This window comes from Ambystoma mexicanum, chromosome 14 (genome assembly GCF_040938575.1).
Source record: "Ambystoma mexicanum isolate Mex_15411 chromosome 14, UKY_AmexF1_1, whole genome shotgun sequence".
Classification (NCBI taxonomy): Eukaryota; Metazoa; Chordata; class Amphibia; order Caudata; family Ambystomatidae; genus Ambystoma; species Ambystoma mexicanum.
Genome location: NC_090940.1, coordinates 303,479,168 through 303,506,168, shown reverse-complemented (window position 1 = coordinate 303,506,168; position 27,001 = coordinate 303,479,168). Strand labels below are relative to the sequence as shown.

The 27,001-nt window shown below is 45.6% G+C and overlaps 1 protein-coding gene across 5 annotated transcripts in view; it reads left to right on the top strand.

Annotated features, from left to right (window-relative positions):
• Positions 1-27,001, top strand: part of FOXN3 (forkhead box N3) — a 1,349,433-nt gene that overhangs the window by 1,262,123 nt on the left and 60,309 nt on the right. For all 5 annotated transcript variants that reach the window (XM_069637430.1, XM_069637431.1, XM_069637432.1 and 2 more), the window contains one exon: positions 16,968-17,076. In XM_069637430.1, coding sequence (XP_069493531.1) covers positions 16,968-17,076 — 109 coding nt within the window. The remainder of the gene's footprint in view (positions 1-16,967; positions 17,077-27,001) is intronic.

Here is a 27,001-nt window from a genome sequence, read left to right as displayed (position 1 = left end):
ACATCAGTATGAACCCAAGCCCCAACGCTGTGTAACACATCCATTATGAACCCAAGCCCCAACGCTGTGTAACACATCCATTATGAACCCAAGCCCCAACGCTGTGTAACACATCCAGTATGAACCCAAGCCCCAGCGCTGTGTAACACATCCAGTATGAACCCAAGCCCCAACGCTGTGTATCCCATCCAGTATGAACCCAAGCCTCAGCGCTGTGTACCACATCCAGTATGAACCCAAGCCCCAACGCTGTGTAACACATCCAGTATGAACCCAAGCCTCAACGCTGTGTAACACATCCAGTATGAACCCAAGCCTCAACGCTGTGTATCCCATGCAGTATGAACCCAAGCCCCAACGCTGTGTAACACATCCAGTATGAACCCAAGCCTCAACGCTGTGTAACACATCCAGTATGAACCCAAGCCTCAACGCTGTGTATCCCATGCAGTATGAACCCAAGCCTCAGCGCTGTGTACCACATCCAGTATGAACCCAAGCCCCAACGCTGTGTAACACATCCAGTATGAACCCAAGCCCCAACGCTGTGTATCCCATGCAGTATGAACCCAAGCCTCAGCGCTGTGTACCACATCCAGTATGAACCCAAGCCCCAACGCTGTGTAACACATCCAGTATGAACCCAAGCCTCAACGCTGTGTATCCCATGCAGTATGAACCCAAGCCTCAGCGCTGTGTATCCCATGCAGTATGAACCCAAGCCCCAACGCTGTGTAACACATCCAGTATGAACCCAAGCCCCAACGCTGTGTAACACATCCAGTATGAACCCAAGCCCCAACGCTGTGTAACACATCCAGTATGAACCCAAGCCCCAACGCTGTGTAACACATCCAGTATGAACCCACGCCCCAACGCTGTGTAACACATCCAGTATGAACCCAAGCCTCAACGCTGTGTACCACATCCAGTATGAACCCAAGCCTCAGCGCAACATGACGCTGCCTATGCGCTGAAAATAGATTGTCCTCAATAGAACCCTCAAGGATGAGGAAGGATAGGCGGAATCCCCAGTCCACCCTTGCACCTCGATTCTCTATGGGTTGTTGTGCTGTTGTGTGTGATAATATGGGACCTGTTTCTTTGCAGTTTGATTTCATCACTACACAAGAATGATGTTGCTCATGTGTTCCTGGTTTGCTTTGTGCTTTGCTTGTCTTTAGTGGTGGTCTGCTCCAAAGCAACCAATGCTCGCCTTTAGAGCAACCTGAGCGGGATCCAGTCCAGGGTCACCTTTCCTCCAAGTGGGTGTTCTAGAAAAGCTGCAGGGTTATTTTTGGAATTAATTAACTTTCACATTTCGGGGTGCCTATAGGCAAACGTTAGCACTGCACAGATTTTTTTTTTTTGTATGTACCAAGAATCCGCCAAAAATGTATAGATTGCACTATGTAAATCCACGTTGCATTATATTACCTGTGATAATTGATTTGCATAATTTAAGAATATTAAAATCGGACAAAAATAAAATGTTTATACAAATGGTTCCTGGTTCATGTGTCGGCTTCCCTGCGTTATTTACCAACACTATCATCCATTAAAGCATTTCCTCAACATGCACATGTAGCTCTACTTGAGTGACGATACATGACCCTAAAAACAAGCCTTTTGGGCCCATCTAGGAGGAATTGGCGCTTGTGCCCAACACTGAGAATTCATGCAAACGTGGTTCCCCGCCCGCATGCTGCACGGGAGCACGGAGCATGCTGCACGGGAGCACCGAGTGGAGGCTCTTCTTCTATGGCACCTTATTCCACAGGTTCTGAGTCTAACCTGCCACTAGACATGGCTTTTTAAATGCTTGGTAGGCCCATTTGCATGGCTGCAGCTGATTGGATATCCCTAGTTGATGCGCATCTGAGTGACAGAGCCTTTAATCCAGAATGCCTCTTGAGCAAAGGTCGGGATGTTGAACTGAACTTGTTTTGGCTCCAGCTGTATTGACATAGTGTTAAGTCACATTGAACTTTCAGAGGCATCCCGATTCTCCAGCCTCTGCAGTCTGCCCTTCACACCAACCGGGAGCCACGCATTCATCGTCATTACCGTAAATCTGCTTGAGACCAGATTAATGCAACCATTGGCTGTGTTTAAAATGGGTATTATGCTCTTACTCCATGCAGATACAATTACAGATTTTGACCACCATTGAAATCTGTTTTTTATAAGCAATAATGGACTTCCTATTCCAACTGAGATGTTAGCACAGAGTAGTGCTAGGCCACTGAAGGTGGGCGGGAACTAGCATCTCTCAGGACTAGCATCTCCATTTAAGCAAAAGCTTGCTCTCTTCACAAAAAGCCACTTGCTTTCTCTCAGCCATCTGTGCCACTTGCTGGATACATCTGGGCTCCCCAGTGCTGCTCTCTCATAATCCCAGCAAGCAGGTGCAAGTAAGTAACAGAGGGGGGAGAGCCGACCCTGTGGGTACTCCATAGTTCATGGAATCATGCGTAATGTGCTCAGTTCTTGCTTGCAGGTTCCTGCATGGTGTGCATTTGCTCCCATTGCTGCCCCCAATACTACAGTATTCTTACATCTGATTAAAGGAATTTATATATAAATGATACCATCGAATTTTTATTTAGTGCTCTGTACTGGCGGTTAGCATTTGCAAAGCACTCACAATATTTAGTCTGACCTAGCCTCACTTAAACGCAAATGCAAAGTCGCTGAATTAAAATGGCTGGCTTCTAGCACATCTTCTGGAAAAACTGGCCTGTTGCCTGCCCCAAATTCAATACAGACTCTCCATCCACTCCAAGAAACGGGCACAAATAACACGGCTGAACTTTTCAAACTCTGCAAGGAACTTACCAATCCTACTTCTGTCTTTACTTCTCTTCCTTCCCAGACCCTCTGCATGGCCTTGGCAACCCACTTCACTACCAGAACTCAAGACAACCGTCCTCTCTCTCTTCTACCCCCACTCCCACACTACTCGCCCTGTACCTAGGCCTCCCTTGGCCCCTCTCTCCCCTTCCTCCTTTCTGTCCTTCTCACACCTAGTGCAAGATGAGGTCACCAAGACAGTCTGCTCTATGAAAGTCTCGTCCAAACAGGTGTTCCCCTGCTCCTCTAGAACTATCAAGGACTACATTGCTTCTCTCGCTCTGTTCTTGGCTGAGTTCTGTATCCAAAGCTCCTTTTCATCATCCCTTAAACACTCCCTTGTGCACCCCACCCCCTTCTTAAAAAGCTGTCTGTGGCCTGCCCATCTAACTACCTCCCTATCTACGCTACCCCTTTCTTGGGCAAACTCTTGGAGAAGCTCGTCATCTCCCAACTAATCCATCATGCTGAATATGTTGGCTGTTTTAACGACCACCAGTCTGGCTTCAGAGCAGCTAGAGGCATGGAAACGGCTCTCCTGAACACCCGTGACGACCTGCTCTCAAACCTTGATTCCAGCTCTCCTTCTCCTCATCTGTCCTCTGCCTTTGACACAGTGAATCATAACACCCTCATAAATCTACTATGTGATACCCTTGGCATCACTGAAAGGGGACTGGGTTGGTTGGCCATTCTTCCTCTCAAATAGGCCCTCACAAGTTCAACTGTGCTCGTTTCTCTCCTCTATCTCACTCTCCACCCGCGGCGTGCCTCAGGACTCTATTCTCTCGCCGTGGCTCTTCAACATTTACCTTGCCCCTCTCAGCCACCTGATCTCCACCTTCTCTCCCCATTTCCAATGCTATGCTGATGACACTCTGCAGCTCTCCTTTAAGCTTCACTCCTCATTCTCCTCTCCTTACACTCTCATTCCAGACTGTCTGCTATTCAGGCATGGTGTGCTTCTAACAATCTCTGCCTTAATGCAGTAGGGCTGAGATCCTTCTCACTGGGACTTCTGCCCCCTACTCCCTGGCTTCCCTCTTTGGGCCCTCTACCCTCACCCTCTTGTGAGGCAATACACCTGGGTGTCATCTTTGACTCCTCTCTCTCCTTCTCATCTCACATTGCTGACCTTGTTAAGAAATCTACTTTCAGCTTCACTTCCTCAGAGGCATTCTCCCTTTCCTCAACTTCCCCCAGAAACGCAATGTCTCCAGAGCTCTAGTTCTCTCTAGGATTGACTACTGCAACATCCTCCTCCTTAATCTGCCCCTTTCCTCGCTCTTTTCTCACTGCGCCCTCTTCATCTAGTTCAGAATAGGATTGTGAGACTTATCCTTGCTCTCAAGCCCAGGGACCACATCTCTCCAGCCCTAAAATCTCTCCACTGGCTCCCTGTGGCTGCAAGGATCAAATTCAAGACCCTCTGCATCATCCACAAGGCTTTGCGGTTTTGGGACCACACTGCATCCAACTCTCTCTCTCCCTAAACACCTCCCTGCTAGAATTCTTCATTCTTCTAGCTCTAACTCGCTGCAAGTCAGACGCTTCTCTAAGCAGAGAGTGGGGGTAAATCTCTATCTTCGGCCAGAGCCTCCCTCTGGAATTGCGTGCCCCTCTCCGTCTTGAGCCGAATCTACTTAAATTCTGGAAGCTTCTCAAGACCTTCCTTTTCTTCGCCCCATCCCCTCTCCCCTGCTAGTTCCACCTGCCTCTGTCTGGTGGTCTGTATCCCTCATGAGCCTTATTGGGGCAGGCCTTCCTTCAACCAGTCCTCCCCTTACCAGCACTTGCCCTCGGGCACCCTTCCCGACCAGCCCACTTAGTCTGGTCCCACCCACCCCCCCTTCGGACTAGTTTACCCCTATCCCTTTTGCCTGAGCACTTGCCTTCCCGGGTCTCCCTGAGCACTTTGTGAGGAAAGGGGGAGGAGGCACTACAATAGGTTACTTGTACGTTTCTATTATTCACAGATGACGGAAATTATCCGTGTGTTGTTTATTAATAGTGTAGTTAAGATTTCAGGTGCACCAGGGCGAATGTCACGGGGCGACTCGGGACTGGTAAAGAAACTGGAGAGAGAGAGGCATGTATTACTACCTGCCAACCCTTAGTGCACTCCCAAGGGAATATAATCCCAAAACATGTCAATGTGGCAGGCACGTGAGCTCCGATAAAGCTCCCACTGCTTGCGATTCTGAGTTTAGCTAAAGTTATCAATCTCTTTTATCTAGGGTTCACAGTTGGTAGGGTAAATAAAGTGGTCAGATGTGTGATCGCTGCTACCCGATAAGGTTGCCAAGCAGTTGTGTTTTCCTTTCTAAGTTCACTTCACAAAGTTTTACAATAAGTATATTAATTCATTGGTTTAAAGTAATACAACTTTTGGGAAAGATTCAGTCTGACTAGCACCCTAAAACTATCTATATAAAAATGCATGATTCAGCAAGGTTTATTGGGCAGTAGCTTTAGATTGAGAATAACTGCACTACAGTAACCGTCTTGAAATTTTAAGAGATTAGACTGGTTCTAGCCTGACTCGAATACTACAACCACATCCCCACCCTCCTTCCTCCACCCCTTTCTCCATTAGTGTCTTCCCAGAAAAGAGGAACACGCAGAATCTTTTGCCGTCCAGTGCAAAAGGCAATATATTTTGGCAAACTCCCATCAGCGAGCATTTCTTTCCCCTTGCTTAGGGTTTTAGTCGGGTTGAAGTATTGTTCTCCACCAGCCTGGGCCATAGCTTTCAGCCTTTATCAGGTACCTGCTTCCCCCTTCCTGGTTTCTGGATATTACCAGTGTCTCAGATATAACCCCCATCATGCGTGCAACCTTCCTCCTTCATCTTAGCCTGGTCCTTGCCAGTCTTGGATATATCTCCCAGGAAGCTGGACGCTCCTTCTCCTTCCTGGTGTCTGCTCTCTCCTTCTGGTTCTACGGGCCTCATTGTGGGCTCCAGGTATCTGTTGTATCTCGAACTGCAACAGAGTCCCAGTTTGGTGAGTGGTTACTTCCAAAACGCGTCTCCAGCTCTCGCAAGGCTTGTGGGTGAGACATCTGTGGCTGCTCATCCAGGCCGGCCTCGAAGGAAACAGATTTGAGCTCTGGAACATCGGTACGTGCGCTAGGGTTTTAAAGAGGTGTTCTCCAGATCGCAGGAAAGAACGGGTGGCCTGGGGGTGCAAGCTTTTCTGGCTGACAGGAAAGCTTGATGAAGGTGAGCCTGAAAGTCTCACTCAGGGATGCCATGCACAGTCACTCTCTCCAAACCCATGGGTTTTGGGGGGCAGTGTTCACCCAGTTCTTATGAGACATGATACCTTAGGGACTGAGGCGGGGCACGGGGCATCCCCTGTATACTACCTCCATGTAGCTCTTCACACAGCTGATGGACATTAGGGGTCCTAGAGGGCGGCTGTGCAATATGACTTTGTCACATTATCTGTGTTGGGTGTCCATGGAGTGCCCCTTTAATGCCCGAGCACACTGACTTTGAATCAGCCGCTCTGCAAGACGTGGCCATTCATAGTCTGTTTTTCTAGTCGTGTAACACATGGACCAGTGCGTGCACACATCATCTCTGAATGCCTGCCTTATTCCTTACACGAGATGAGTCGCTGAAGACCTGCTGTGGCAATTGACTGACCAACCTTTTTAAATTGAACTGGTCATTATTATTGGTTGTTTACTGCGCCAGGTCACTGCTGCAGTGGTCTCCAAGCACGTGCCCCCTGCCCCTGAGACTATTCGGCAAGTGCTGCAAAGAGGAGCCTATTTGCACACGGTTCGTCATGTGGATCTTGTCCTTCCATGGATGGCATCTGAACGTGAACCATGCAGTCTATGGAAGGTCATTCAAAGGCAGACATTGAATTCCGTGTGTTGCTATTATCTGGGCTGTGCCACGGTGTTGGGGTTTGAGTGTGCTCAGGAGACAAGGAGTTCACGTAGGGCAGGTCAAACATTGAAACACAGTCTGTGGAACTTTGTCCACAAAAGAAATATTGCTGTTTTCTCCCCACTCGTGAAACTGCGACTAATCAATACTAGTTCTAACAAATTGCTGGATGTCGTCAATCTAAACTTGTTTTTCCCGGCGCACAAAACAGCTCGACTTTAATCTGGTGCTTGTTTAATCCATGAAACATGACCAATTTCTAATGATACGGACCATTCGTGCGTCGTTTAATTAAGAATCCAGATGTGTTTATGTGGAAGGCGGATGGTGGTACATATGGTTTCCGGGATAATGATATGCATCCTCGCGATTGTTGGGAAGCTGCCTCCCTTGGTTACAGTGAGTCACTGCATTTCATTTTAGAAAACCAAAGAGTTGAGTTTATTTTTAAGTCGTGGATCTCTCTTGGACACACAAAGCCTGCTGTGTTTCTTAAGGAAACTACTAACATTCTGTGTTAGTCAAAACAACCCAGACAAAAATAACCACAAATTACCGTATAAATAACTGTAGTAAAAGTGAGCTGATAAACCTTAACATGACCTCTTTTTTTGAATGTATTTAAAATTGTCATTTAATTATAATGAGGCTTTAAGCTTAAACCAATTAATCCATTTGAAAAATCAACTGGAGGATATTGCAGCAAAACTTCCTTATTCCTTAGGGCCTACGCTGTACAACATGCATTACCCAACCCATAGTGCAAAGGAGGCAGTCGACAAATACACACAAACCAGAATCCCTGAACACCCTGGACATTCTGTCCCAGCACAAGCAAAAAAGATCACAGAGCAACGACGAAAAACTTTGAACAAAACCCTCCGGTCATCACAAACTACTGCGATGCTCTCCTGAAGGACCAAGAGATACATGAACACAGTGGCCCACCATGCACTCCACTGCAACTATTAAATGGCCGAAATCCCCCTTGAGCAGCAATGATTGGATTGCCTAGCGCCTCCTTTTCCCCTCTAGGCGCGCTACAGTAAAAGACTGCCCATGTAGTTATGCAAGGTGGTGGGGAGCCAGTATGGATTAGTCGAGGATCAGCCAGTGGATAGTTGTCTTGTTCCCCAGACTGGGTTGCACAGGTTTATCAGGGAAGAGGGGGGGCTACAGTTAATTTAAGGTAGCAAATACTATAGCAGGGTAAGAGTCAAGGGCACTAGGGAGCACAAATAAAGTGGGGCAACCATTTTTTTTAAAAACCAGTCGCGTGGCAATGAATATAGGGCAGCAATCGGCAATTGATAGTGGGGAAACAATTCATATAGGACACCAGTGAGCAAAATGCAGCCTGGCAACAGTTGATGCAGGGCAGCCATTAATACAGTGGGACAACAAAATAATATGAAACTCGAGGCTGAAAAAACACAGCAGGGCAAACGTTAACATACAACACCAGAGAGCAAAATAGAGTCGGGACAACTGTTTATCTAGGGCAGCAATTAATACAGTGGGAATCAATTATTATAGAATACCTCGCAACACAATACAGTGGGGCAACAATTAATCGAGGGTATATACAACACGGGGCAGCAAAATACAGTGGGTCACTCACTATCTGCGGTTTCCCTCTATTTGAAGTACACTTGGTTGATGGGGAACAATTAGGCAATGTTTTCGTCATGCAAAACGTTCAGCCATTGCAGGATGGAGGCAGGCTTTAAAAAAAGTAAATACTTTTAGGGGCTTAGCTTTTTTCCCTTAAAGTTCAAATATAAGTGCTAGATAACTGCACATATTAGATACATGTTTTTAAAATAATAATAGTAGTTCATATGGAAAATGGCCTGAAACGAAAGCTTGTGATGGGATTGTTTGTCTGATTTTTGGAGTTGGGTGGTGCAGATGTTTTGATCCGAAAAGCACGCATAACCAGTTTAAGGGTGGGTCTGATCCTAAAATGATTTCCCGAAGACGGAGTTATTTACAGAATGAAGGTGATTGCATTTCTTAAATCCTAGTTTTACTGGTTGCAAACACGGCCACCTGCGACTATTGTGGGTGGTCCAAAGAACACGTTTGCGTTGCCTTGTGATGTGTACATTGTTTGGGGCAGGTGGCACTTGACTAAGTCACCCGCCCCACCTTTGGGCCATGCACAGCAGAATTTGGCCGTGCCCCCTTACCAGAACCCGTGTCTTTCCATTGTGTTTTTGCTTACAGCACTGGATACGGGTTTTACATGTCCACCTTGGTGTCAGAAGAGGGCAATGCAAAGAAAGAGACGCACACTCGTGCAAAGCATCGGTGATTCTGTATGGCATGCAGGCTGAGTGTGTGCAATGTGCTTTTCCCGGCACCAGGTCTGCCATGTGGGAGACCCGGCGCAGGGGAAACTAACATCCCAGTGTCAATCACTGATGCTCTTGGCATTGCCCTGGCCGCTCTAGAGCCACACCCCATGAATCCCTGTTTTGCAAGGTCGAGAAAACTGCGCCCCCAAAAGGGACTGCATATGCAGTGTTACTTTTGAGAAACAATCAGGGGAGGTGTTGGGCCACAGCACACAAACCGTCTAGCCAGAGCGCCACATGAACTGCCGCCCATTCAGTGCAACAGCCCAAACCTGTATTTATGTCTCCTGCTTTGCACGCAGTTTACTGCTGAGGTGACTATTCTGACAGATGAAATGAGCACCGTACCAAGTGTGCATTGCATGCTCAGAAGGAATGCATGTCTGTATTTCTAGTACAGACATGTTTGATAAATTGACGGCCAGTCTTATGCACTTTGATTTTAGCAAACCTGCCAGCATCCTATATTCAGATCACCCACGTTTTTCAAGACCTAGCTCAGTCCCGCCCATACGACTGAAAAATCACCCCACACCTACTACCCTCTACCCTGCGCGCGAAGGATGAGGGGGCGAGTCCCCCCCACCCACCCTTCACCCGTACATTTTGTCAATTTCCAGCACTGGAAGCAATCGAAACGTGTTTTTTTGTTTGTAACTTGCATGCAAACCTATTCCACAGAAGGGAGAAAACTACTTTGTAAATCTGGCTCAGTGTATGAAAGTTATAGGACCTAGTGTAAAAAAAAGTTAGTAAAATATGCAGAGCGCTGTATTTTACTTATTTAATTAGTTTGAAAGCAAAATAATTTGGGTGGATCGATCACGTAGTAAGAACTTGGTTTCAATCATCAGAGCATAACGGAAAGTCCAGCATATAATTATTTGATGCTAATGGGTCTCTATGCTTATTTTAACAGAGCATCATTGCCATACAATTTATGGTTCTGTACTTTTGTTGTTCTCCTGCTGCAACATTTTGAAAATATTGCCACCAGATACTTGGAAGTCTGCTTAATGCCCCACATGGACACTTCTAAGCTGCTGGGTTCACAACTGGCTAACGGAGAGTCACACAGAGCACTACTAGCCCCGCGCCTCCTCCACCAATAGAAGGAAATAGCCATGACGTCATCACTGTGCGACTTTGTTTTGGTCCTGTAGGTGGGTGTGCTCTGTGCTGTAGTTTTTATTATTATTTTCACGCTGAAAAAGTCTCATTCACGATTAGACGCCGCAGCGACAAAGCTGGGTGTGTTGAAAAGAGCTCGAGATTTTTGTATTAATAATGTTTTTTTCTACTTTCTGGACAATCATATGGGTAATGGGGGGTGGTGGGGATTCCACAGTAAAGGTTAATCACGAACACCGGGAAAGATGAATCATTAACACCTGGAAAATAACCCAATAGAGGAGGGTTTCCTATAATGTTGCTAGTATATGTGTATGTAAATATTTCCTGCGGGGTCTGATCATACTTTCAAGTGATCTTTTGTCGTAGTGTCTGCCCGAGTCCGAAAAACCTGAGTCCAAATCCCAGCTTCAACACCCTTAGAAGTCTAAAGCTAATAGAAGGCGGCAAATGTTTTTTTTCTCCATATCTGAGTTCTGGGGGTCGTTTTTGGCTGGATACTGGGTCCGGGAAAATCCAGGCCCAACTACAGCACTGCTTATTGTACTGTGAATTCAAACGTGAGCGTGTAGCATTGTGTCATCTGCCTTAATATCCAATTATGGTTATTCGAATTAAAAGGGTCTATGTGAAAAATTAGCATTCCGCCTAAACCTGCAAAAAACATAATTTTTAAAAGAAAGAGAACCTAAAAAAAAAAATCATTGAGCGTGTCAGTTGACCTTTATTTTGCTGTCAATGAATGAATTGGGTGGTGTCCAGGGCCAATAATGGCCTGCTAGCTTTTATGAGGTCGTAGAGCCATTGGTGCTGAATCTCGTAATAATGCTGTTAGCACACCAGCATCAAGCCCACGGAGCTACAAGTGTTCTTGGGATTAACATAAACTTTAAGAAAGGGCGCACATGATTGGGTGAAATTACAACAAAGGTAAGCTATCGCCAACTCAAGATGGCTGCCAAAGAGTGAGTCCCTTTTGACTTTCCATGGTGGCATTCAGGACAGTGGAGAGGCCTGGCGAAAACTGCGGTTTGGGCACATAGGCGAGTGTGAATGGGGACGGTTGAAAATGCAAAGTGGCACAATGCTTCAGTAGGACACCAATGGAAGAGCCTGGAATGCCAGGGAACAGCCTGCAACTCTCTCGGAAGGTTGGCGTTCATCGTCGAATTCCTCCTGGCCTCGAGGGAGCCGATTGGTTGGCTTGTTCCTCTGCACCAGTTGCTAAACTTTATTGTATCGTAGTTTCATCATGGTTTCAGTGTACCATGATATTGAGCTATTTTAATAACTTTAGCTCTAGGGCTTAAAATGTATGTCTTTCTTCAATATAGCATTTAAAGTTTTCCCGCATGCAAAATTTGCACTTGCCACTAGCCTTTGGCTGGTGATTAACTCTTGGCGAGTTACAAAGGATGTGCTGTGTGTATGGGTAGACTTGAGGTGGGGAGTGACTTTTTCTATGGCTTGCTAGTAGCTTGCAACTTGAAATGTTTACCCATTAGTTGTAAAAAGCTTTACAGGCGAAGGCCCAGAAAGCAATTATGTTGACTATATTATTGCTGTTATTATGATTATTCATATTCATTTGAATATGACACACACCTCTAACAGGTGCTATTTACCAATTTGCTTTGCTCATTTTATTGACCTCAGAAGGATGGAAGACACATCGGCCCAGCCTGGTTTTGAGCCTGTGTCCGAGAATATTGAAATATCTAGAAAGTGATAGACTATAGACGAGGTGACCTGTTGGGCCTATGTGATGCATTCTCCTGCCTCGCATTGAGGACCGCCAGCGGGATGACGATGGGGGCTGCATGCCTACACAAGCTAGCAGATGATGGGACAGGGTGCCATGTGGAACCTTCACTTACTCGGTTCCATGTGCAAGTATCACCGTAAAAATATTGCGATACCAAAATATCGCCATATTTTTGCGGCGATATTGAACCATGGACCCTGCGGGGGACACCCCTGCAACCCCCCAAATTATTTTTAAATGTGCGAGAGACTCCCCTGCTCCCACAAATTACCCACCCCAAAATATCACTTACTCCCCATCTCACATCAGTGTACAGTTATAAGGTGGCAACTGGTATACAGTGATTTCATCGAGCACATTTATTTTGTGATGTTCTAGTCCGACACTGCCATGTTGACTTTTTTTGGTTTTTTATATGTATGTGCGTGTGTGTGTGTATTCAAAATGGGGATGGAGAGGTGGCTGTGTGGCAGGGAGCAGGCGGGTATGGAAGGGACCCCCAATTTAAGAAAAGGAAAGAAAAAGGTTGGCATAGCAGAGTCGAACTAGTAGACCACAAAATAAATATGGTCGGTGGAATCGCATAGGCCCTTTAACGCGCACCTCCTCCTGGTCAGCAGAAACTGGATGGGATCAAGGAAATTGGGCTCTCCCCAACTGTGAAGCACTGTGCTTTCGCTTCTACTGAAGTCGTTGAGTTGCGTGCTAAGGGAATCGCGGGACGATGGTCCGGCTGCACCAGCATGCTCGAGTTCCTTCTCTCACATGCTTTATCGCTATCCACAGAGGAGGAAAGGGGGACATGAGTTAGAAAGGGAAACTCACCAACCAAAAAAACCACCCATCATAGAATGGCTCCGTTATCAAATATTTAAGAATAGAAGGTCTCAGGGAGTACCCCAGGGAGGCAGGATTAGGCCTTAACTGGGATAAAGAGGACCATCCAAAAGGAGAGACTAGCCAACCTGGAAGCTATTCTCAGGGGTGGTACCCACCGGCCAGTCCATGCACCTGCAACCTAAATAGAAAGAGGAAATTAGTAACTGCAAGATGGTGCAGCCATTAGAGACTCACCCATGCCCATAGAAATGTACTCCCAAGTTCCCTATATCAAGAATGAACATCTGAGTATTCTTAACCCAGCGAGAGTCTGGCAGGCAGGACCGCCTAAGGGGAGGCACAAGCCAATACCCAAGCTGGACTGTAAGCCATCCCCGGGGGCAGAGCCAGACAATCAAGCCCCTCCAGTGTACCACACCTGCGTTTCTATTCACCAGAGAGAGGTTGGGAAGTGGCGCTAAATCTCTGTAAAATCAAAGGCTTAGTCTGAGATTGGAAGCAGTTGGAGCAGGAGCTAAAGACTGAAGACAGAAGATGTTCTGGAGCAGTCTAGTTGAGAGACCAGGAGGACCTTGGCAGGGACCGGAGTCCAGGAATTGAGGCCTAAAAGCCTGGCCCACACGGGATCCTGAGAACAATTTACTCATGTTCTTTTGGAAGAATTATTCTTTATGCAGGAGCATAACCAAAGAGCCAAAAGACATGGAGCTGCTGGGAAGCAGTGATAGGCAGATGGCCAAAGATACAAAAGATGATCTGGCAGGAGACTGTCTGTGAGAGGGTGATAGTGGAGAAATCCAGAGGCTGTGGAAAGTTGTGAAGAAGGTGATTTTGGGAGAGCTATGACACGTGGAGAAAGTTGTGCCCAAAGAGGTGAAGCAGGGGATAGAGAGACAGATCAAGAGATGAAGGGATATCAGTTGTACCCAAGGGGTTAGAGCAGGTGCAAGAGACCAATGGAGTTGAAGAGAGTCATGAAGACCCTACTATTAATACTGCTCCTACAGCGGTCTGAATGTTAACATCCTGAAGATGCCAATCCCGTTCTCCATATCAAAGTACATAACTTCAATCAGCCATTCAGGGTTGGTCATTTGTGCAAGGCACTTGTGCCTTGCTTGAGGTAGCTGATCCACATATGTCAAATTCCACGTTTCTTTAATGTTCAGATATAGACTATGGAGGCCAACCATACTGTGGAGGTCAACTCAAACTCTGGAAGTTTCTGAATTGCCCATGACCTGCAACCAAACATTGTCCTCTCTGCCAGACATGATGATGCATGTGAAAACATGCAATAGTGGACAACCTTGCATACGGAAAACCTTGCATGGAAGATTGTTCCATTATTGCTAATACTAGACACAAATCTGACCGTATTGCTATATTTGTGAATGAAACTCTAAACTCTTGAGGCCAACTTAATTTATAATTGCTGCATTTCACACCATGATCCCGGACCGGCATCATCAGGACTAACCAGAATTGACGGGGGAGGCCAGCTCATGCGCATGGTCAGACGTCATTCAACCAGTTCACCAAAAATATGATTCTTTATAGTTACTGATCTTTTTGGATTGCTTGGTCATGACCTGGGCTCTCCATGGTTTAGGACTCTCTGGGTGTTGTATACCATGTTGTACGAGCGCACTATATAGCAAGCGGGTGGGCCATGTGATATTTGTGTGCTAGTCTAGTACATCCAAATATATGCACATTGTGTGAAGGTGACAGATGTGTGTGTGTGTGTATTTTGTAGTTATAAGGCAGAAGTACTAAAATTATATTCAAAGTTAGTCAATGTGGTGTCCGTACCAAAGGGGTTCAATATTCTTTTATGCTTCATGCCTACCGTCATGAAGTTGCATATATTAAAGGTATTCCTATTGGCCTGTAGCTGGAGAAAAACATTGAATCAAAGAAAGAAATTGAATCAAAGAAAGAAAAAAAGAATGCAAGAGCATGGAAGAAAATATGTACTTAAAAAAGGCTTAAAGAATAAAAGGGCATTAATTAAAATAGTAAGACAATAAAACGGATGAAAGGTTAAATAAATGAAGAGAAAGTGGGAAAGAATGCAGTGTGCAAGAGAAATTAAAAAAAAAATCAAAGACAAGATAATGAAATTACTAGAGAGAATGGCTGTGAAAAATAAATCGGAATTTGGTGAAAATGTTGTTTCTTCCTTAGTTGAGACTGACTGATAATTGACTTATATAGATGTCTTCTATGCACCTTTCTTGTGTTTGGGCGCTTTTCATAGTTTAAACATTGGTACCAGAATGGAGCAGGGCCTAATTAGGCATTTTAGGGTGAGAGTTGCAAGGATGCATGTTATAATGGGAAAAAAGAGGACCAAATAGTACATTGCACAACGTAAGGCTATCACTACATAAAAGGAGCTGAAATGTTCCAAAGGGGGGGGGGCTACAGATTTGATTGACAAGGACCATCAGTTGTACTATAAGCAGTGCTATACACGGTGCAGGAAATTGAAAACATTTATTGGGTGAACCGTTACTTCTTGGGGTGGGGGGGCAGAATCTCTATATAGAATCCAATCCTGGTGATTTGCATAAAAGCAAAGAGCATTATGGGAACAACATAATGGCCACAATTTTAAATGTTAAGCATGTCTTATAGTCATTCAGTAAGAATCCCTTTTAAGCTAATAATGGTCTCTTCTGTTTTGATTGATTACAATATTCACCCTAATAAAGAGATGTCTGTAAATTGCAGGACATATATAACAGTTTGAACAGTTGGCAAACTGGCAGTGAGTGTTCTGCACGCTCGTTTGTTTAAAAAGCAGGTTGTGCAGCTAGCAACTTGCACTACAACGATGAGACATCGCCGAGGGAAGGAGCAGCGCTCAGGAAAAGGGTTTTTGGCCGGAGCGCAGGTCCGTCTTGTTCCGGCCCATTCCCTGCACTGGCTAGAAGGACGTTCTGCTGATTAAGGGTGGTAAACACATGAACTACCTCCTGTGAGGACTGATGTATAAATCAAGAACAACTTAAAAAGATCTACAACCTAGAGGTGGGGGACACATTGTAGTTCAAAAAAACTAAGAGTCTAGGAAGGGCCAACAAAGCCAAACGAAGAGCTCATTGTCTGTCAATATGCTTAGTTTTATGGCAACAGCATCAGTCCTTTGGATGCGTCTCTCTCTCTCTCACTATAAATCCTTCCCAATATATTGTAGGGCTCGTGTACTTATACAAGCAATCTTCAGTCCAAGTAGGTGGGGAAATTGCTCGATAGTCGAGAAAAAAACACCTTTCTCATGGGTGATGTTAAATTGGTGCAATGTTTTCACATGCTAAAGCACTCCCGAAGCACAGGTAGCAAGGAGTAGTAACGCAGAATGCAGAACACATTAATAGAGTAATGTACAATTATTTCAGAGGATTCAGCCCTCTCCTTCTTTCTCTTCCTCTTGTTCTGTTTCCAGAAGTTCAGAAGAAAATCATGTAATATCCTCGATGGTATCAAATTCATTAATCCAAGAAGTGGGTCGTCGTTAGATCTGATAATCCCGTTAATCTGCTACCCCTCTGCTAATCCTGCAAGTGGATGACGGCCTGCTGTAGCCATGCAGCCCTGGTCAGTGCAGCATTAGGTAGCCTTACTTAACACTACAGCAGGCATGGTCCGGCCACTGTGATTGGTTTCCTGGCCTTATTCAGACATCCTGCTATTTTTAGGCTGGGTACCCCCCTGCTTTTGCTTCCAGGTCCCTTACTCATACTGAATGCAGTGTCTTCAAGATGAACCCCATGCTTTCAACCTTCATCCATTTCCCCATCTCTGCTGGTGTTGTTCTGCAGGTTCTTACCATGCTTTGGATAATTAGCTAACGAGTAGTCTTCATATATAAAATGGTCGCCTGCCCCATGTAGCGTGTGCGGCCGAAGCTGTTAGGAATATCGGTTTCTTTAATTAAATGGAAATCAGTTTTAGTAAAACAGTTTGTCTATATACATATATGTTTGGTTTGTGCTTGAATACCCTTTGACTGAATGACTACTTTATTGGTACCAAAAGACAGTGTCTAATGTTTTTGGTGACAGCAGTCTTGACCTCTTTCTGCTTCTTCCCAATGTTTCTGCAGTGCCCCCTGGAGTGATACAGAATGGATCCCATGAGCTGAGCCGAAGCATGCTGGATGGCGTGAGGCCGGTGCCAATCAACCCCATTGGAAGTGCAGCTGCTGGTCTAAGGTACGGTCATGAGCAACACTTCTGAGGCCAGCGGCTAATTCATAGTGTTTCCCCATCCGAGTGGGAGTCCTTGCAGCAGTTAGTGAGTGAGAGAGTGCATTTGCACACTTTTACAGTCCCAATGCAGCCTAATTACCTCCAGGGTTGACTTCCCCACTTCGGTATGACTGATAATATGGCTAAATTATGCTTCCCTGCGAGACGGGCAGTCTGCCTTTAGGATCCAAAGCTGAGTGGTTAGTCAGAAAGTGTCCAATTATTTTAGGAATCACTTTTCAGCCACAACTGGTGAAGAATTTGAGTGAGAAATGATATTGCAGGTATTGGGGCTGAGGTGCTCGGAGCGAGTCAAAAAAATCGGAATCAAATTGTGTTCTGTACCAAATGCGTGTTCCTTACCAATTTAAGCGTAAACTGTTCACATAGAGAATTCACATCGTTTCTCGATCTACTCTACTCTACTCTCTGTGTGATCCTTTTTTAGTGTGTATTTTATAATCCATAGATGGGAAAGTGTACAGATTTGTTAATTTTCCTGAGATGGTCTTTTTGCAACCAGATTTCTTTGGGCTCTAGGGCCCTTGCAAGCTCTCTGTTTGGTGTGATTTGCACATTTGCATATTCAGTATACTTCTCCTTAGTGTCTGCCTCCCCATCACGGCTGTTGTTAGTCTGTGAGGCTGTTCAGCTGGCTGGTATTCAGGCGGCCAGAGCTTCACACATGCAGAGTCCTGTGGCTGGCGGGGAATCTAGACCGTGGCGTAGCCAGGATTGTCTAACAAGTGGGGCCTGAAGCTAATGTAGTTGGGCCCACTACAGTGACATTAACATCTGTAAATGCCCACACAGTGCTCTTGAGTGGGCATTTACAGATATTGGGTGGGCCTTGCCCACTCAGGGCCTACCCTGTCTATGCCTCTGAATCTAGAGGACTTTTACTGGACTCTTATCATGCGCTAGTTACTGGGACTGCGTGTGGGGATTCCGAGGTCTCTGCAGTGTCGAGTTTAAAGGTCCAGCAGCGCTAAGAGAGGCAGCTTCATTTATTAATTTTTAACATTATAATCCATTTCCACTCTCCTTTTGAGGATGGAAATGCATTCAGTACAGCAAACTGACAGAAGGCACAGCCCTTCTTTGAATTCAATTGTTTAAGGGTGTGAGACGGTGGGCATCAGAGATGCTAACTTTTTCAACCTCTTTTACGATCCCCATGCTGAATTGTATTCACTGCAGTAAAGGGATGCATCTACTGATGTGCATCACTTCTGCAGTAAAAGGATGCGTCTGCTGATGCGCATCACTTCACTGCAGTCAAGGAATGCATCTGGTGATGCGCATCACGTCTGCAGTAAAGGGATACATCTGCTGATGTGCATCATTTCACTGCATTAAAGGGATGCATCTGCTGATGTGCGTCACTTCACTGCATTAAAGGGATGCCTCTGCTGATGCACGTCACTTCACTGCAGTCAAGGAATGCATCTGGTGATGCGCATCACGTCTGCAGTAAAGGGATACATCTGCTGATGTGCATCATTTCACTGCATTAAAGGGATGCATCTGCTGATGTGCGTCACTTCACTGCATTAAAGGGATGCCTCTGCTGATGCACGTCACTTCACTGCAGTAAAGGGATGCATCGGCTGATGTGCACCACTTCACTGCAGCAGAGGGTTGCATCTGCTGATGCAGGTCACTTTACTGCATTAAAGGGATGCATCTGCTGATGCGCATCACTTCACTGGAGCAGAGGGTTGCATCTGCTGATGCAGGTCACTTTACTGCATTAAAGGGATGCATCTGCTGATGCGCATCACTTCACTGGAGCAGAGGGTTGCATCTGCTGATGTGCACCACTTCACTGCAGCAGAGGGTTGCATCTGCTGATGCGCATCACTTCACTGCAGCAGAGGGATGCATTTGCTGATGCAGGTCACTTCACTTCATTTAAAGGGATACATCTGCTGATGCTCGTCACTTCACTGCAGTAAAGGGATACATCTGCTGATGCTCGTCACTTCACTGCAGTAAAGGGATACATCTGCTGATGCTCGTCACTTCACTGCAGTAAAGGGATGCATCTGCTGATGCGCACCACTTCACTGCAGCAAAGGGTCGCACCTGCTGATGCAGGTCACTTTACTGCAGTAAAGGGATGCATCTGCTGATGCGCATCACTTCACTGCAGCAGAAGGATGCACCTGCTGATGCGCATCACTTCACTGCAGCAGAAGGATGCATCTGCTGATGCGCATCACTTCACTGCAGTAAAAGGATGCATCTGCTGATGCGCATCACTTCACTGCAGTAAAGGGATGCATCTGCTGATGCGCACCACTTCACTGCAGCAAAGGGTTGCATCTGCTGATGCAGGTCACTTTACTGCAGTAAAGGGATGCATCTGCTGATGCGCACCACTTCACTGCAGCAAAGGGTTGCATCTGCTGATGCAGGTCACTTTACTGCAGTAAAGGGATGCATCTGCTGCTGCGCATCACTTCACTGCAGCAGAAGGATGCATCTGCTGATGCGCATCACTTCTGCAGTAAAGGGATGCATCTGCGGAAAGATAACGCTGGGAACTTCAGGGGAGATTTTAAATGTTTGCTGACATTTATTGAGAAATATTTCACCTTTCAATCATGTGATATTTACCGCATTCAGTGTTTCTTTGAATCATAATGTGGCGGGTGGTGGAAACAAGCAATATTTGTAGCGCTGCCTATTTTTACCATTTCTGCTGCACACTTAAGGAAGGCCATTATGTTTCTTGCATGAGGCACCATGTTCACAGTGAGCAGAGTCTTCTGAAGCTTTGTGTTATGCTTTGGAAGTGGAGTCATGATTTCTGGTGATCTTTATTGACGTGGGACCTGGTACTCTGGCAGTTTGGTGCCAGAGTAAAAGAGGTCATTAAAAAGGTGCTTACAATGGTTACTTTTAAAGCATTGGCGTAGGGTCAAAGGTTTTACCTTGTGCAGAGAACCCCTAGATTTCTTTAAGAAACGGGAGCTGAAAGGCTGAATCCTTTACCACGCCTGCTTTGTTTTAAAGACCATTGCAAGCCCTTATTTGGCCAATCAAACAGCGTTATGATTTTGACGAGTTGCTTTAATTGGACATATTCAAGATGACGATCTTAGCTCGGATCTCCTACTTACTATGAAGTATCTTCTGAAGACTACTACCATTGCTCCTTTCTATAGTCCGCATCTCTGACTTTTTAGACAACTTGCTCAGCTGAGTTCTCAACAAAATAAGAATCCCTCAGACCCATGGATTAGATATCCGCGCAAGGCTTCTTGGTAAATCAAGGAATTTTACTTGAGTCTGCTGAAACCTACATTGGCGATGCTGATTCCCCAGAACGCTTGTTTCCTTTCTGGTTTGCATCTGCATTCTTTGAGCTCACAGTGGTCTTTTCACGATGGCACCAGCTTGCTCTGTAATTAACTTCGGGTGCAAAAGGTGCACTAGCCACAAGCCATTGGTTAATGAAATTGGACTCCGTGCAAGTAATAAATGGTGGGCTGTGCCTCTTTGTAGCACTGAGATGGCGAGTGACTTTCAGATGGCTGGCTAGCAGCTTAGAACTTGACTTTGTGTCCCCCTGATTAACCTATGTTCATTTACTACAATTCCCACATTGAAGACGCGGCCCATTAATGATTTTTCCCCACACTCTGCATGCTTGGGACAGCTCCTGGTTGAAGATCTCACAAGAGGCCATCAAATGGTGGCCCTTGAGGAACATCCCACTTCTGTTGCAAGTCCTAATCTATCCCTTGCTGGTCCACTTTCCATCTTGGGGTAGCCATGGTTGCATTCACTGTGGATAGGTGCTGACCATACATACCCACAAAGAGCCATCTACCCATTGCCTTTCATCCAACAGAACAACCGCTGTATAAGCATTCCGGATTATACTGAAATCTGTTTGGGATATCAAAAAAAAAACTTCCTACATATATGTTCACAAAGGACTCAAATGTTCTTTCTCTATATGATGAGAGCAAGGAAGGGTATATATATATATGAAAGATCATTATTTTGAAACAAAGGCTTTTAAAGAAAGACGTTTAAAAAATTATTTCATCATCAATTTTGGCAGCAGGGCTATTTTAAGTGTATTAATACGGGGGAGGGTAATGTCACTACTGCTTGAGATAAATAGCTTTCTTTCACTGTGGAGCCCCCACTTCAGAGGGCGATGTTGTAATTTGCACTCAACACACTTTACAATCAAACAATAGCAAAGGTTTGTGAAACCTACACTCTAGTATGAGTTAAGGAAACATGTAAGTAACGCATTCCTATGGGAAGACCATCAACACCTCCCCACCTGGGCCTGTACCCCCGCTTCACTTTTTCTGAGTTTTCAGGGGCAAGGAACTGACCCCAGAGGGAGAATCTCGTCTCATGATGCCAGGAGGAGGAGATGCTGGCCCTCCGTTGCTTAGCCTTGCTAGCACCTGAGGTTGGATGTTAGTATGGCGGTTAGACCACCTGAACGGCAGGCATGGCAGTGGGCAGCACTGTACATCAAAAACTTCAAAGGTTAGCTACACCTCTCCTGGACATTTGAAACTTTTTTAAAACAAGTGATAGGAAGGTCACATGGGAGTGATTGCTTTTATCCTCGCACAAATACCTCTGTACGGGAATGGCACTCTGGTAAAGTGAGATCCGGACCCAGCACAGAACACATCACGTTGAATCAACCAGTTAATGAAAGGAGCAAACTAGACTGACAACCATTGGGTGCCATAGGTGTCTAAATTAGCAGATCCCTGAGACTGGGTGGGACGCTGTGGCATAATGAATGTCCACCCACTTGTAGCATCTTGACCTAGCAGTCTTAGTGTGTGTTTGTGCTCCTGATGTCACACAGGTAACACCCAGGAGGGAAGAAATCACACATGGCTTTAATGTAAAGAAACATCAAGTTAAAATAAGTTCAATTTTAGAAGACATGCTCTGTGTCCAGGGGCTACAGGCGTTTGTAGATATCATTATTTTCCAATATAGCATCAATGTCCCTCTTCTCTGTGCTCAGAAGGAGATGAAGTCCAGCTTGTGGAACAATTAAAGGAGTCTCTAACCCAACACACACCGTGTCCAGTCTTTTGCTCAAGAAAATGGCCATATCCATGTTCACAGCTGTAATCGTTAACTACTGTTTGGACCGATTATACATATTATCAGGTGTACCCATGTGTTGGGTATCAATTCTCTGGTTGCTGATTTTTTTAAATTGAAGTATTGATTTGTGTGGCTTGTACAGGGCCTTGGACCGCTATGGAAGGGTGCATGTGGGAAGAAGAGATGGGTTTGGGGGGGGGGAGGTTTAAGAATCGGGTTGTAATCCATACGTATAAAGTCTGTAGGTGATGTGGAGTCAGATTTTCAGGATATCTGATTCAAGGTGCAGTCGTGAGTATGTGTTATAGAGTGAGTAGACGTGTATGTGAAAGGTTCTGGCACCACATGTACAGCTCTGTCGCTGGTGTCGGTAGGTGTTTGCGGGGTGTCTGGTCTTCTGGGGTAAGGGAACACAGCGGTGAGGTATTTGGGGACACAAGCGTGCACTATTTTGTGGGAAAGTCAGGGGATCTTACTATGCTGCTTGGCGAGATCCCATGCAAGGTTTCCATTGCATGGATGATGGTGGTTCCGGTGAGACAGCTGCCTGGTTTTGGCGCGCCTGTGTAGAGGCTTAGCTGGGACCTTGATGAAGATCCTGTCACTGTTTTGAAGATGGTCCATCACTAATGCTAACACCCGTTCAATCCTGCAGAAGAGGAGCAGATGGTCTGTGAGTTTTTATGACCACTTGGTGCTCGGAAGAGCAAGTCGACATCATAGGATAGAACAAACAGTTTGATTGCTGGAGCATAGCTTGAACCTCTTTTATATTCCTCTGGAGCTTTTGTCAAGGGGCTCCACCAGGCTTTTAGCAGGACTGATCAATGCACTTCTGCCCAGGCCTCCATTGCCGCACCAAAGCCAAGAGTAGACCCAATCGCTGCTGACAGCCAACTTGGTTAATTACCACAAGCCCTTCCTTTCACCATGTTTCAAACTATAGGCACTGCACGGCTAGCATCAAACTGCATGTGCAAGACCGCTGTCCCCATCCACGCAAGGATTCCGATAATATTCCCTTTTTTGCATCGCTCATTTGGCATCATCATATGGCATACCCGACTGCACCAACAGATCAGACAGTTTGATTTTTAAGCTGGTTGAATTAGTGGGCACGTGGAGTAGGTGCTGTGTTCGAAGGGGAGAACAAACACCTCCACTAGCGAGTGTATGATGGGCTCAGGGTTGGAATGGGGAGGATCACTTGGTTAACCTCACTTATTCCTTGTTCTGACACCAGAGCGCGCCTCTTGAAACCACCTGGTGATACTGCATCTTTAAGAGACGCTTGTCTCGTGATGAGGCAGCTGAGAATGAATGGAAGAATGTATGTTTTTTCCGCCTGCTAGCACAATCGCCTCATCCCATCAGGGGACTGAGACATTTCCTGACACTGACCCTAAAAGGGGCGAGGGGGGCGAACATAGGCCAAAGAATCAAGGATATTGCATAACATATAAATAATTTTTCTCCAAATCCAGGAACAGGAGCCCGCTTAGATACACGCGGCACTCTGTTTCCACTGCATCCCGCAGCACGAGAATGCACAGACATTAGAAGCACCCTTAAAATATCTGTGCGGCTCCCACAGCAAGTCCGCGTAGAGACCAGAAAAGAAATTAAATTTACCCCAGCTGCTTCCCAACCTACAGGTTTGCCTAAACCATTTTTCACATTTTAGTGACACTTGCTCTGCCGAAAGCACCCTAAAACATCATTAATTTACCTGCAGCACCTCCATCAGTGCTCATGCTTGAAAACCAGAGAAAATGCTTAAATCACACTTTCCTTCACTAAGCAGACCAACGGCCCACGAGCACATGTCCAATATCTCTGAATACAGGCTCTGGAGAAGAAAGAGAAATGGAATCCAAGATGGTGGATCAACCTTACAAAGGTTAATCCCTCTCTCCTGTGCTCAGATTAAGTACAGGTGAACAAATTACCATCAGCTAATCACAGGCACTCGCTCTTTCCCAACCACAGGTGCAGAGACTCACTGGAGGTCCAGGACATTGCGAAGGGTTGGAAGGCGATATAGCCCCAGAGTCTCAGTCAGTGAGTCTACTTGGAAACAGGTAGACTGAGATAAAAGTGCATTTGGAGACAGTTGGTGCAAGTGGGCAGAAAGCGTTGACTATCAGGAGGCGGAAGGAGAGGAAAACCAGGAGAATATGACTGTTGAATATCAGCAGGTGGAAGGTATTGAATATCAGGAAGTTGAAGGACAACAACAGGAGGAGAAGCGAGGAGAACACCATGGAGAGGCTGCTGAAGAGATAGATTTAAGTTTATTTGAGGAAGTTATTTTGAATGAGAGAAGTGCCCAAGAGAGTGGAGAAGGCGGAGAGGGCAGGAGACAGTTGGAGGACAGCATTGAGAAGAAATAGCATGCCAAAAAAGGTGAAAGAGGTGACCACGGGCGACATCTAGAGGTTAAAGTCTTGCTATGGTGAGCTGTCCAAAGAGGCACGGGCGAGGCATACAGAGGGAGGTGAATGGACAAGAGGTGGAGGAGAAAGGAAATGTTAGTAGAAGACTAAGACAAGGAGTTTGTTCAGGAGTTGTTGAATGCCTTTGAATTTTGAATAAGTAAGGAAGAAAGACAGGAACGCAGATGACAACCAGGAGGGCCTGAGGAACAGAGGGCTGGGCCTATGTGTATGGATAGTACAGTTCAATGATAGGCTTAGTGTTGTTGGCCGGCATATCTTCCTAAAATAGTCTCTTGCCACATATCCAGGGAGCCGAGTGTTGCCACGGCCTATACCAGGGGTCTGCAACCTTATGGCTCTCAAGATTTTTTGGACTACAGCTCCCATCAGCCCTAGTCAGCATAATCAATGCTGAGGGGATTCTGGAAGCCGTAGTGCAAAACACTTGGATAGCAGCAGGTTGCAGACTCCTGGGCTATACAGAGAGTGATTATGTTTTTTTTTTATTGTTTTTTTTTTGTCGGAAACCCATGAGGTCTTTGAGGAGCCTGGAATGGGATGGCGATCATAATAAAGAGGGGTGCATGAAACCCTGACACCACAGGTTGAGAACAGGTGGAGGCACGGAGCATCATCTGCCGCCAGTGCCTGGTTGCATAGACTTGTGCAGGGGCTTATCCTAGTATGAGAGGTGCGTGCCTCCCAATGCCCTAAGTGTGGACAAGTTACCTTGAACTTTTAGTTTTCCTTGAGCGCCTAATAATTTGGACCGTTTAGTTAATTATGAACACTGGATGCATCCTAACAGCTTAAATGAGTTTTAGCTACAACCCAGTTTATTTTGCACCACACTGTAACCGCCGCTAAATAAACAGCAATGACCACGAACGCAGGATAGCACAGGGGCAACGCGCTGGTCTTGGAAGTAAGACCATGCAGAGCAACATAGGTTCGAATCGCAGATCCGCGCTTAGAAACCAAATTCAGATACGGTATTAGGTGCGTCAGAGTGCGGTCCAGCCTTTTGATCCTTGTTACTGATGCGACAGCACTTGAGCAAGGCGCACCAGTTATTAAATACTCCTAGATGGGTTTTTTTTCCCAGCATGATGACATTTTGCCAGGTGTCAAAGCGGGATGGAAACTCGGGTCTCCTTGTTGCTCTCCAGCAATATAGCCAATATACTTCCCTGGCATTTTGTTCTTTAATTTGACAAGGGGTAGCTGCAGACTAATCACGGCTGGGCCGCCTCAGGCTGCTGTTTTCAAATCCATCCAATAGTACTAATATGGGGAAGGAGAAAAATAAGTACAACTTTTCCTTCTTTGTGGAAAGGGCACTGTTCCTCCGTTTTATGTGCCCCTTCTAAATAATTTTCTCGTTGACAAACCACTTTCCTTCTTGCAGGGCCTAGGTAGACTACCACTTACAGTAGTGTCTTTACACATGGCGCTGAGGGCCGGCATTCTCGCTGATGCTGATATTTACTGAGGCCAATTTATTCCCTGATAATGTAGACTTTCTTTGCTCCGTTGCCTGATTATCATGAAAACCTTCCTGTGTGCATTTCTGCAAGCAGGAGCACTCCTCTTGCAGTGTTGATTTCTGTTCCAAATGCTGCAAGTGATATTCTCTCTGCACTCTGGGACTATAATTCTAGCATTAAATTACTTTGCCTGGTGTACAGAATTGTCCATTTGCCCTCTTCTTTTCTGACCTGTCTTGAGGCCTTCTGGTTTAATCATATTTCAGAATGCTATTGACTTTAATAAATATTATGGTAAACTGGATGCATACGCCAGAGGCAAAGAAAGAAATAGTTCATCTTGGAATATTCAAATGTCTACCCGGCTCTTGGGTCTTGGTGGGAATATTGCTCACATACAGTAGATACACGATGTTAACTCAAACAGATTTTTAAACATTTCTCAAATGTAAAAGCATTCAATCAAAAGATGAATCTAGCCATGGGAACTGTTATTCAAGATAATGGCTAATGGTATTGGCTCACATTGTTGAAGTTAGCCACAGCTCGCATCTGTACCATTTTACAAAGATATGGCATTGGAATCATAGTATCAGACTGGGCTGCCAATCATTCCTCTTCCTTTGCAGAACTTGGACGTTTATATATTGCGTCTTTTTCTAGCTCCCTTCGATAAACCAGGAACTGGTGAGTCTTCCAACACCTATTGACTGGTATAAAGGCTGCTTCTTAAGCAGTTCAACTCCACCGTTGTGAACAACCACTAAAGAAAATGTTTACCCTTACACACATGCAGCACTACTGAGTGATCACAGCAATCGGCTATCACAAAAGCCTATGCTACATCTCTGTGCT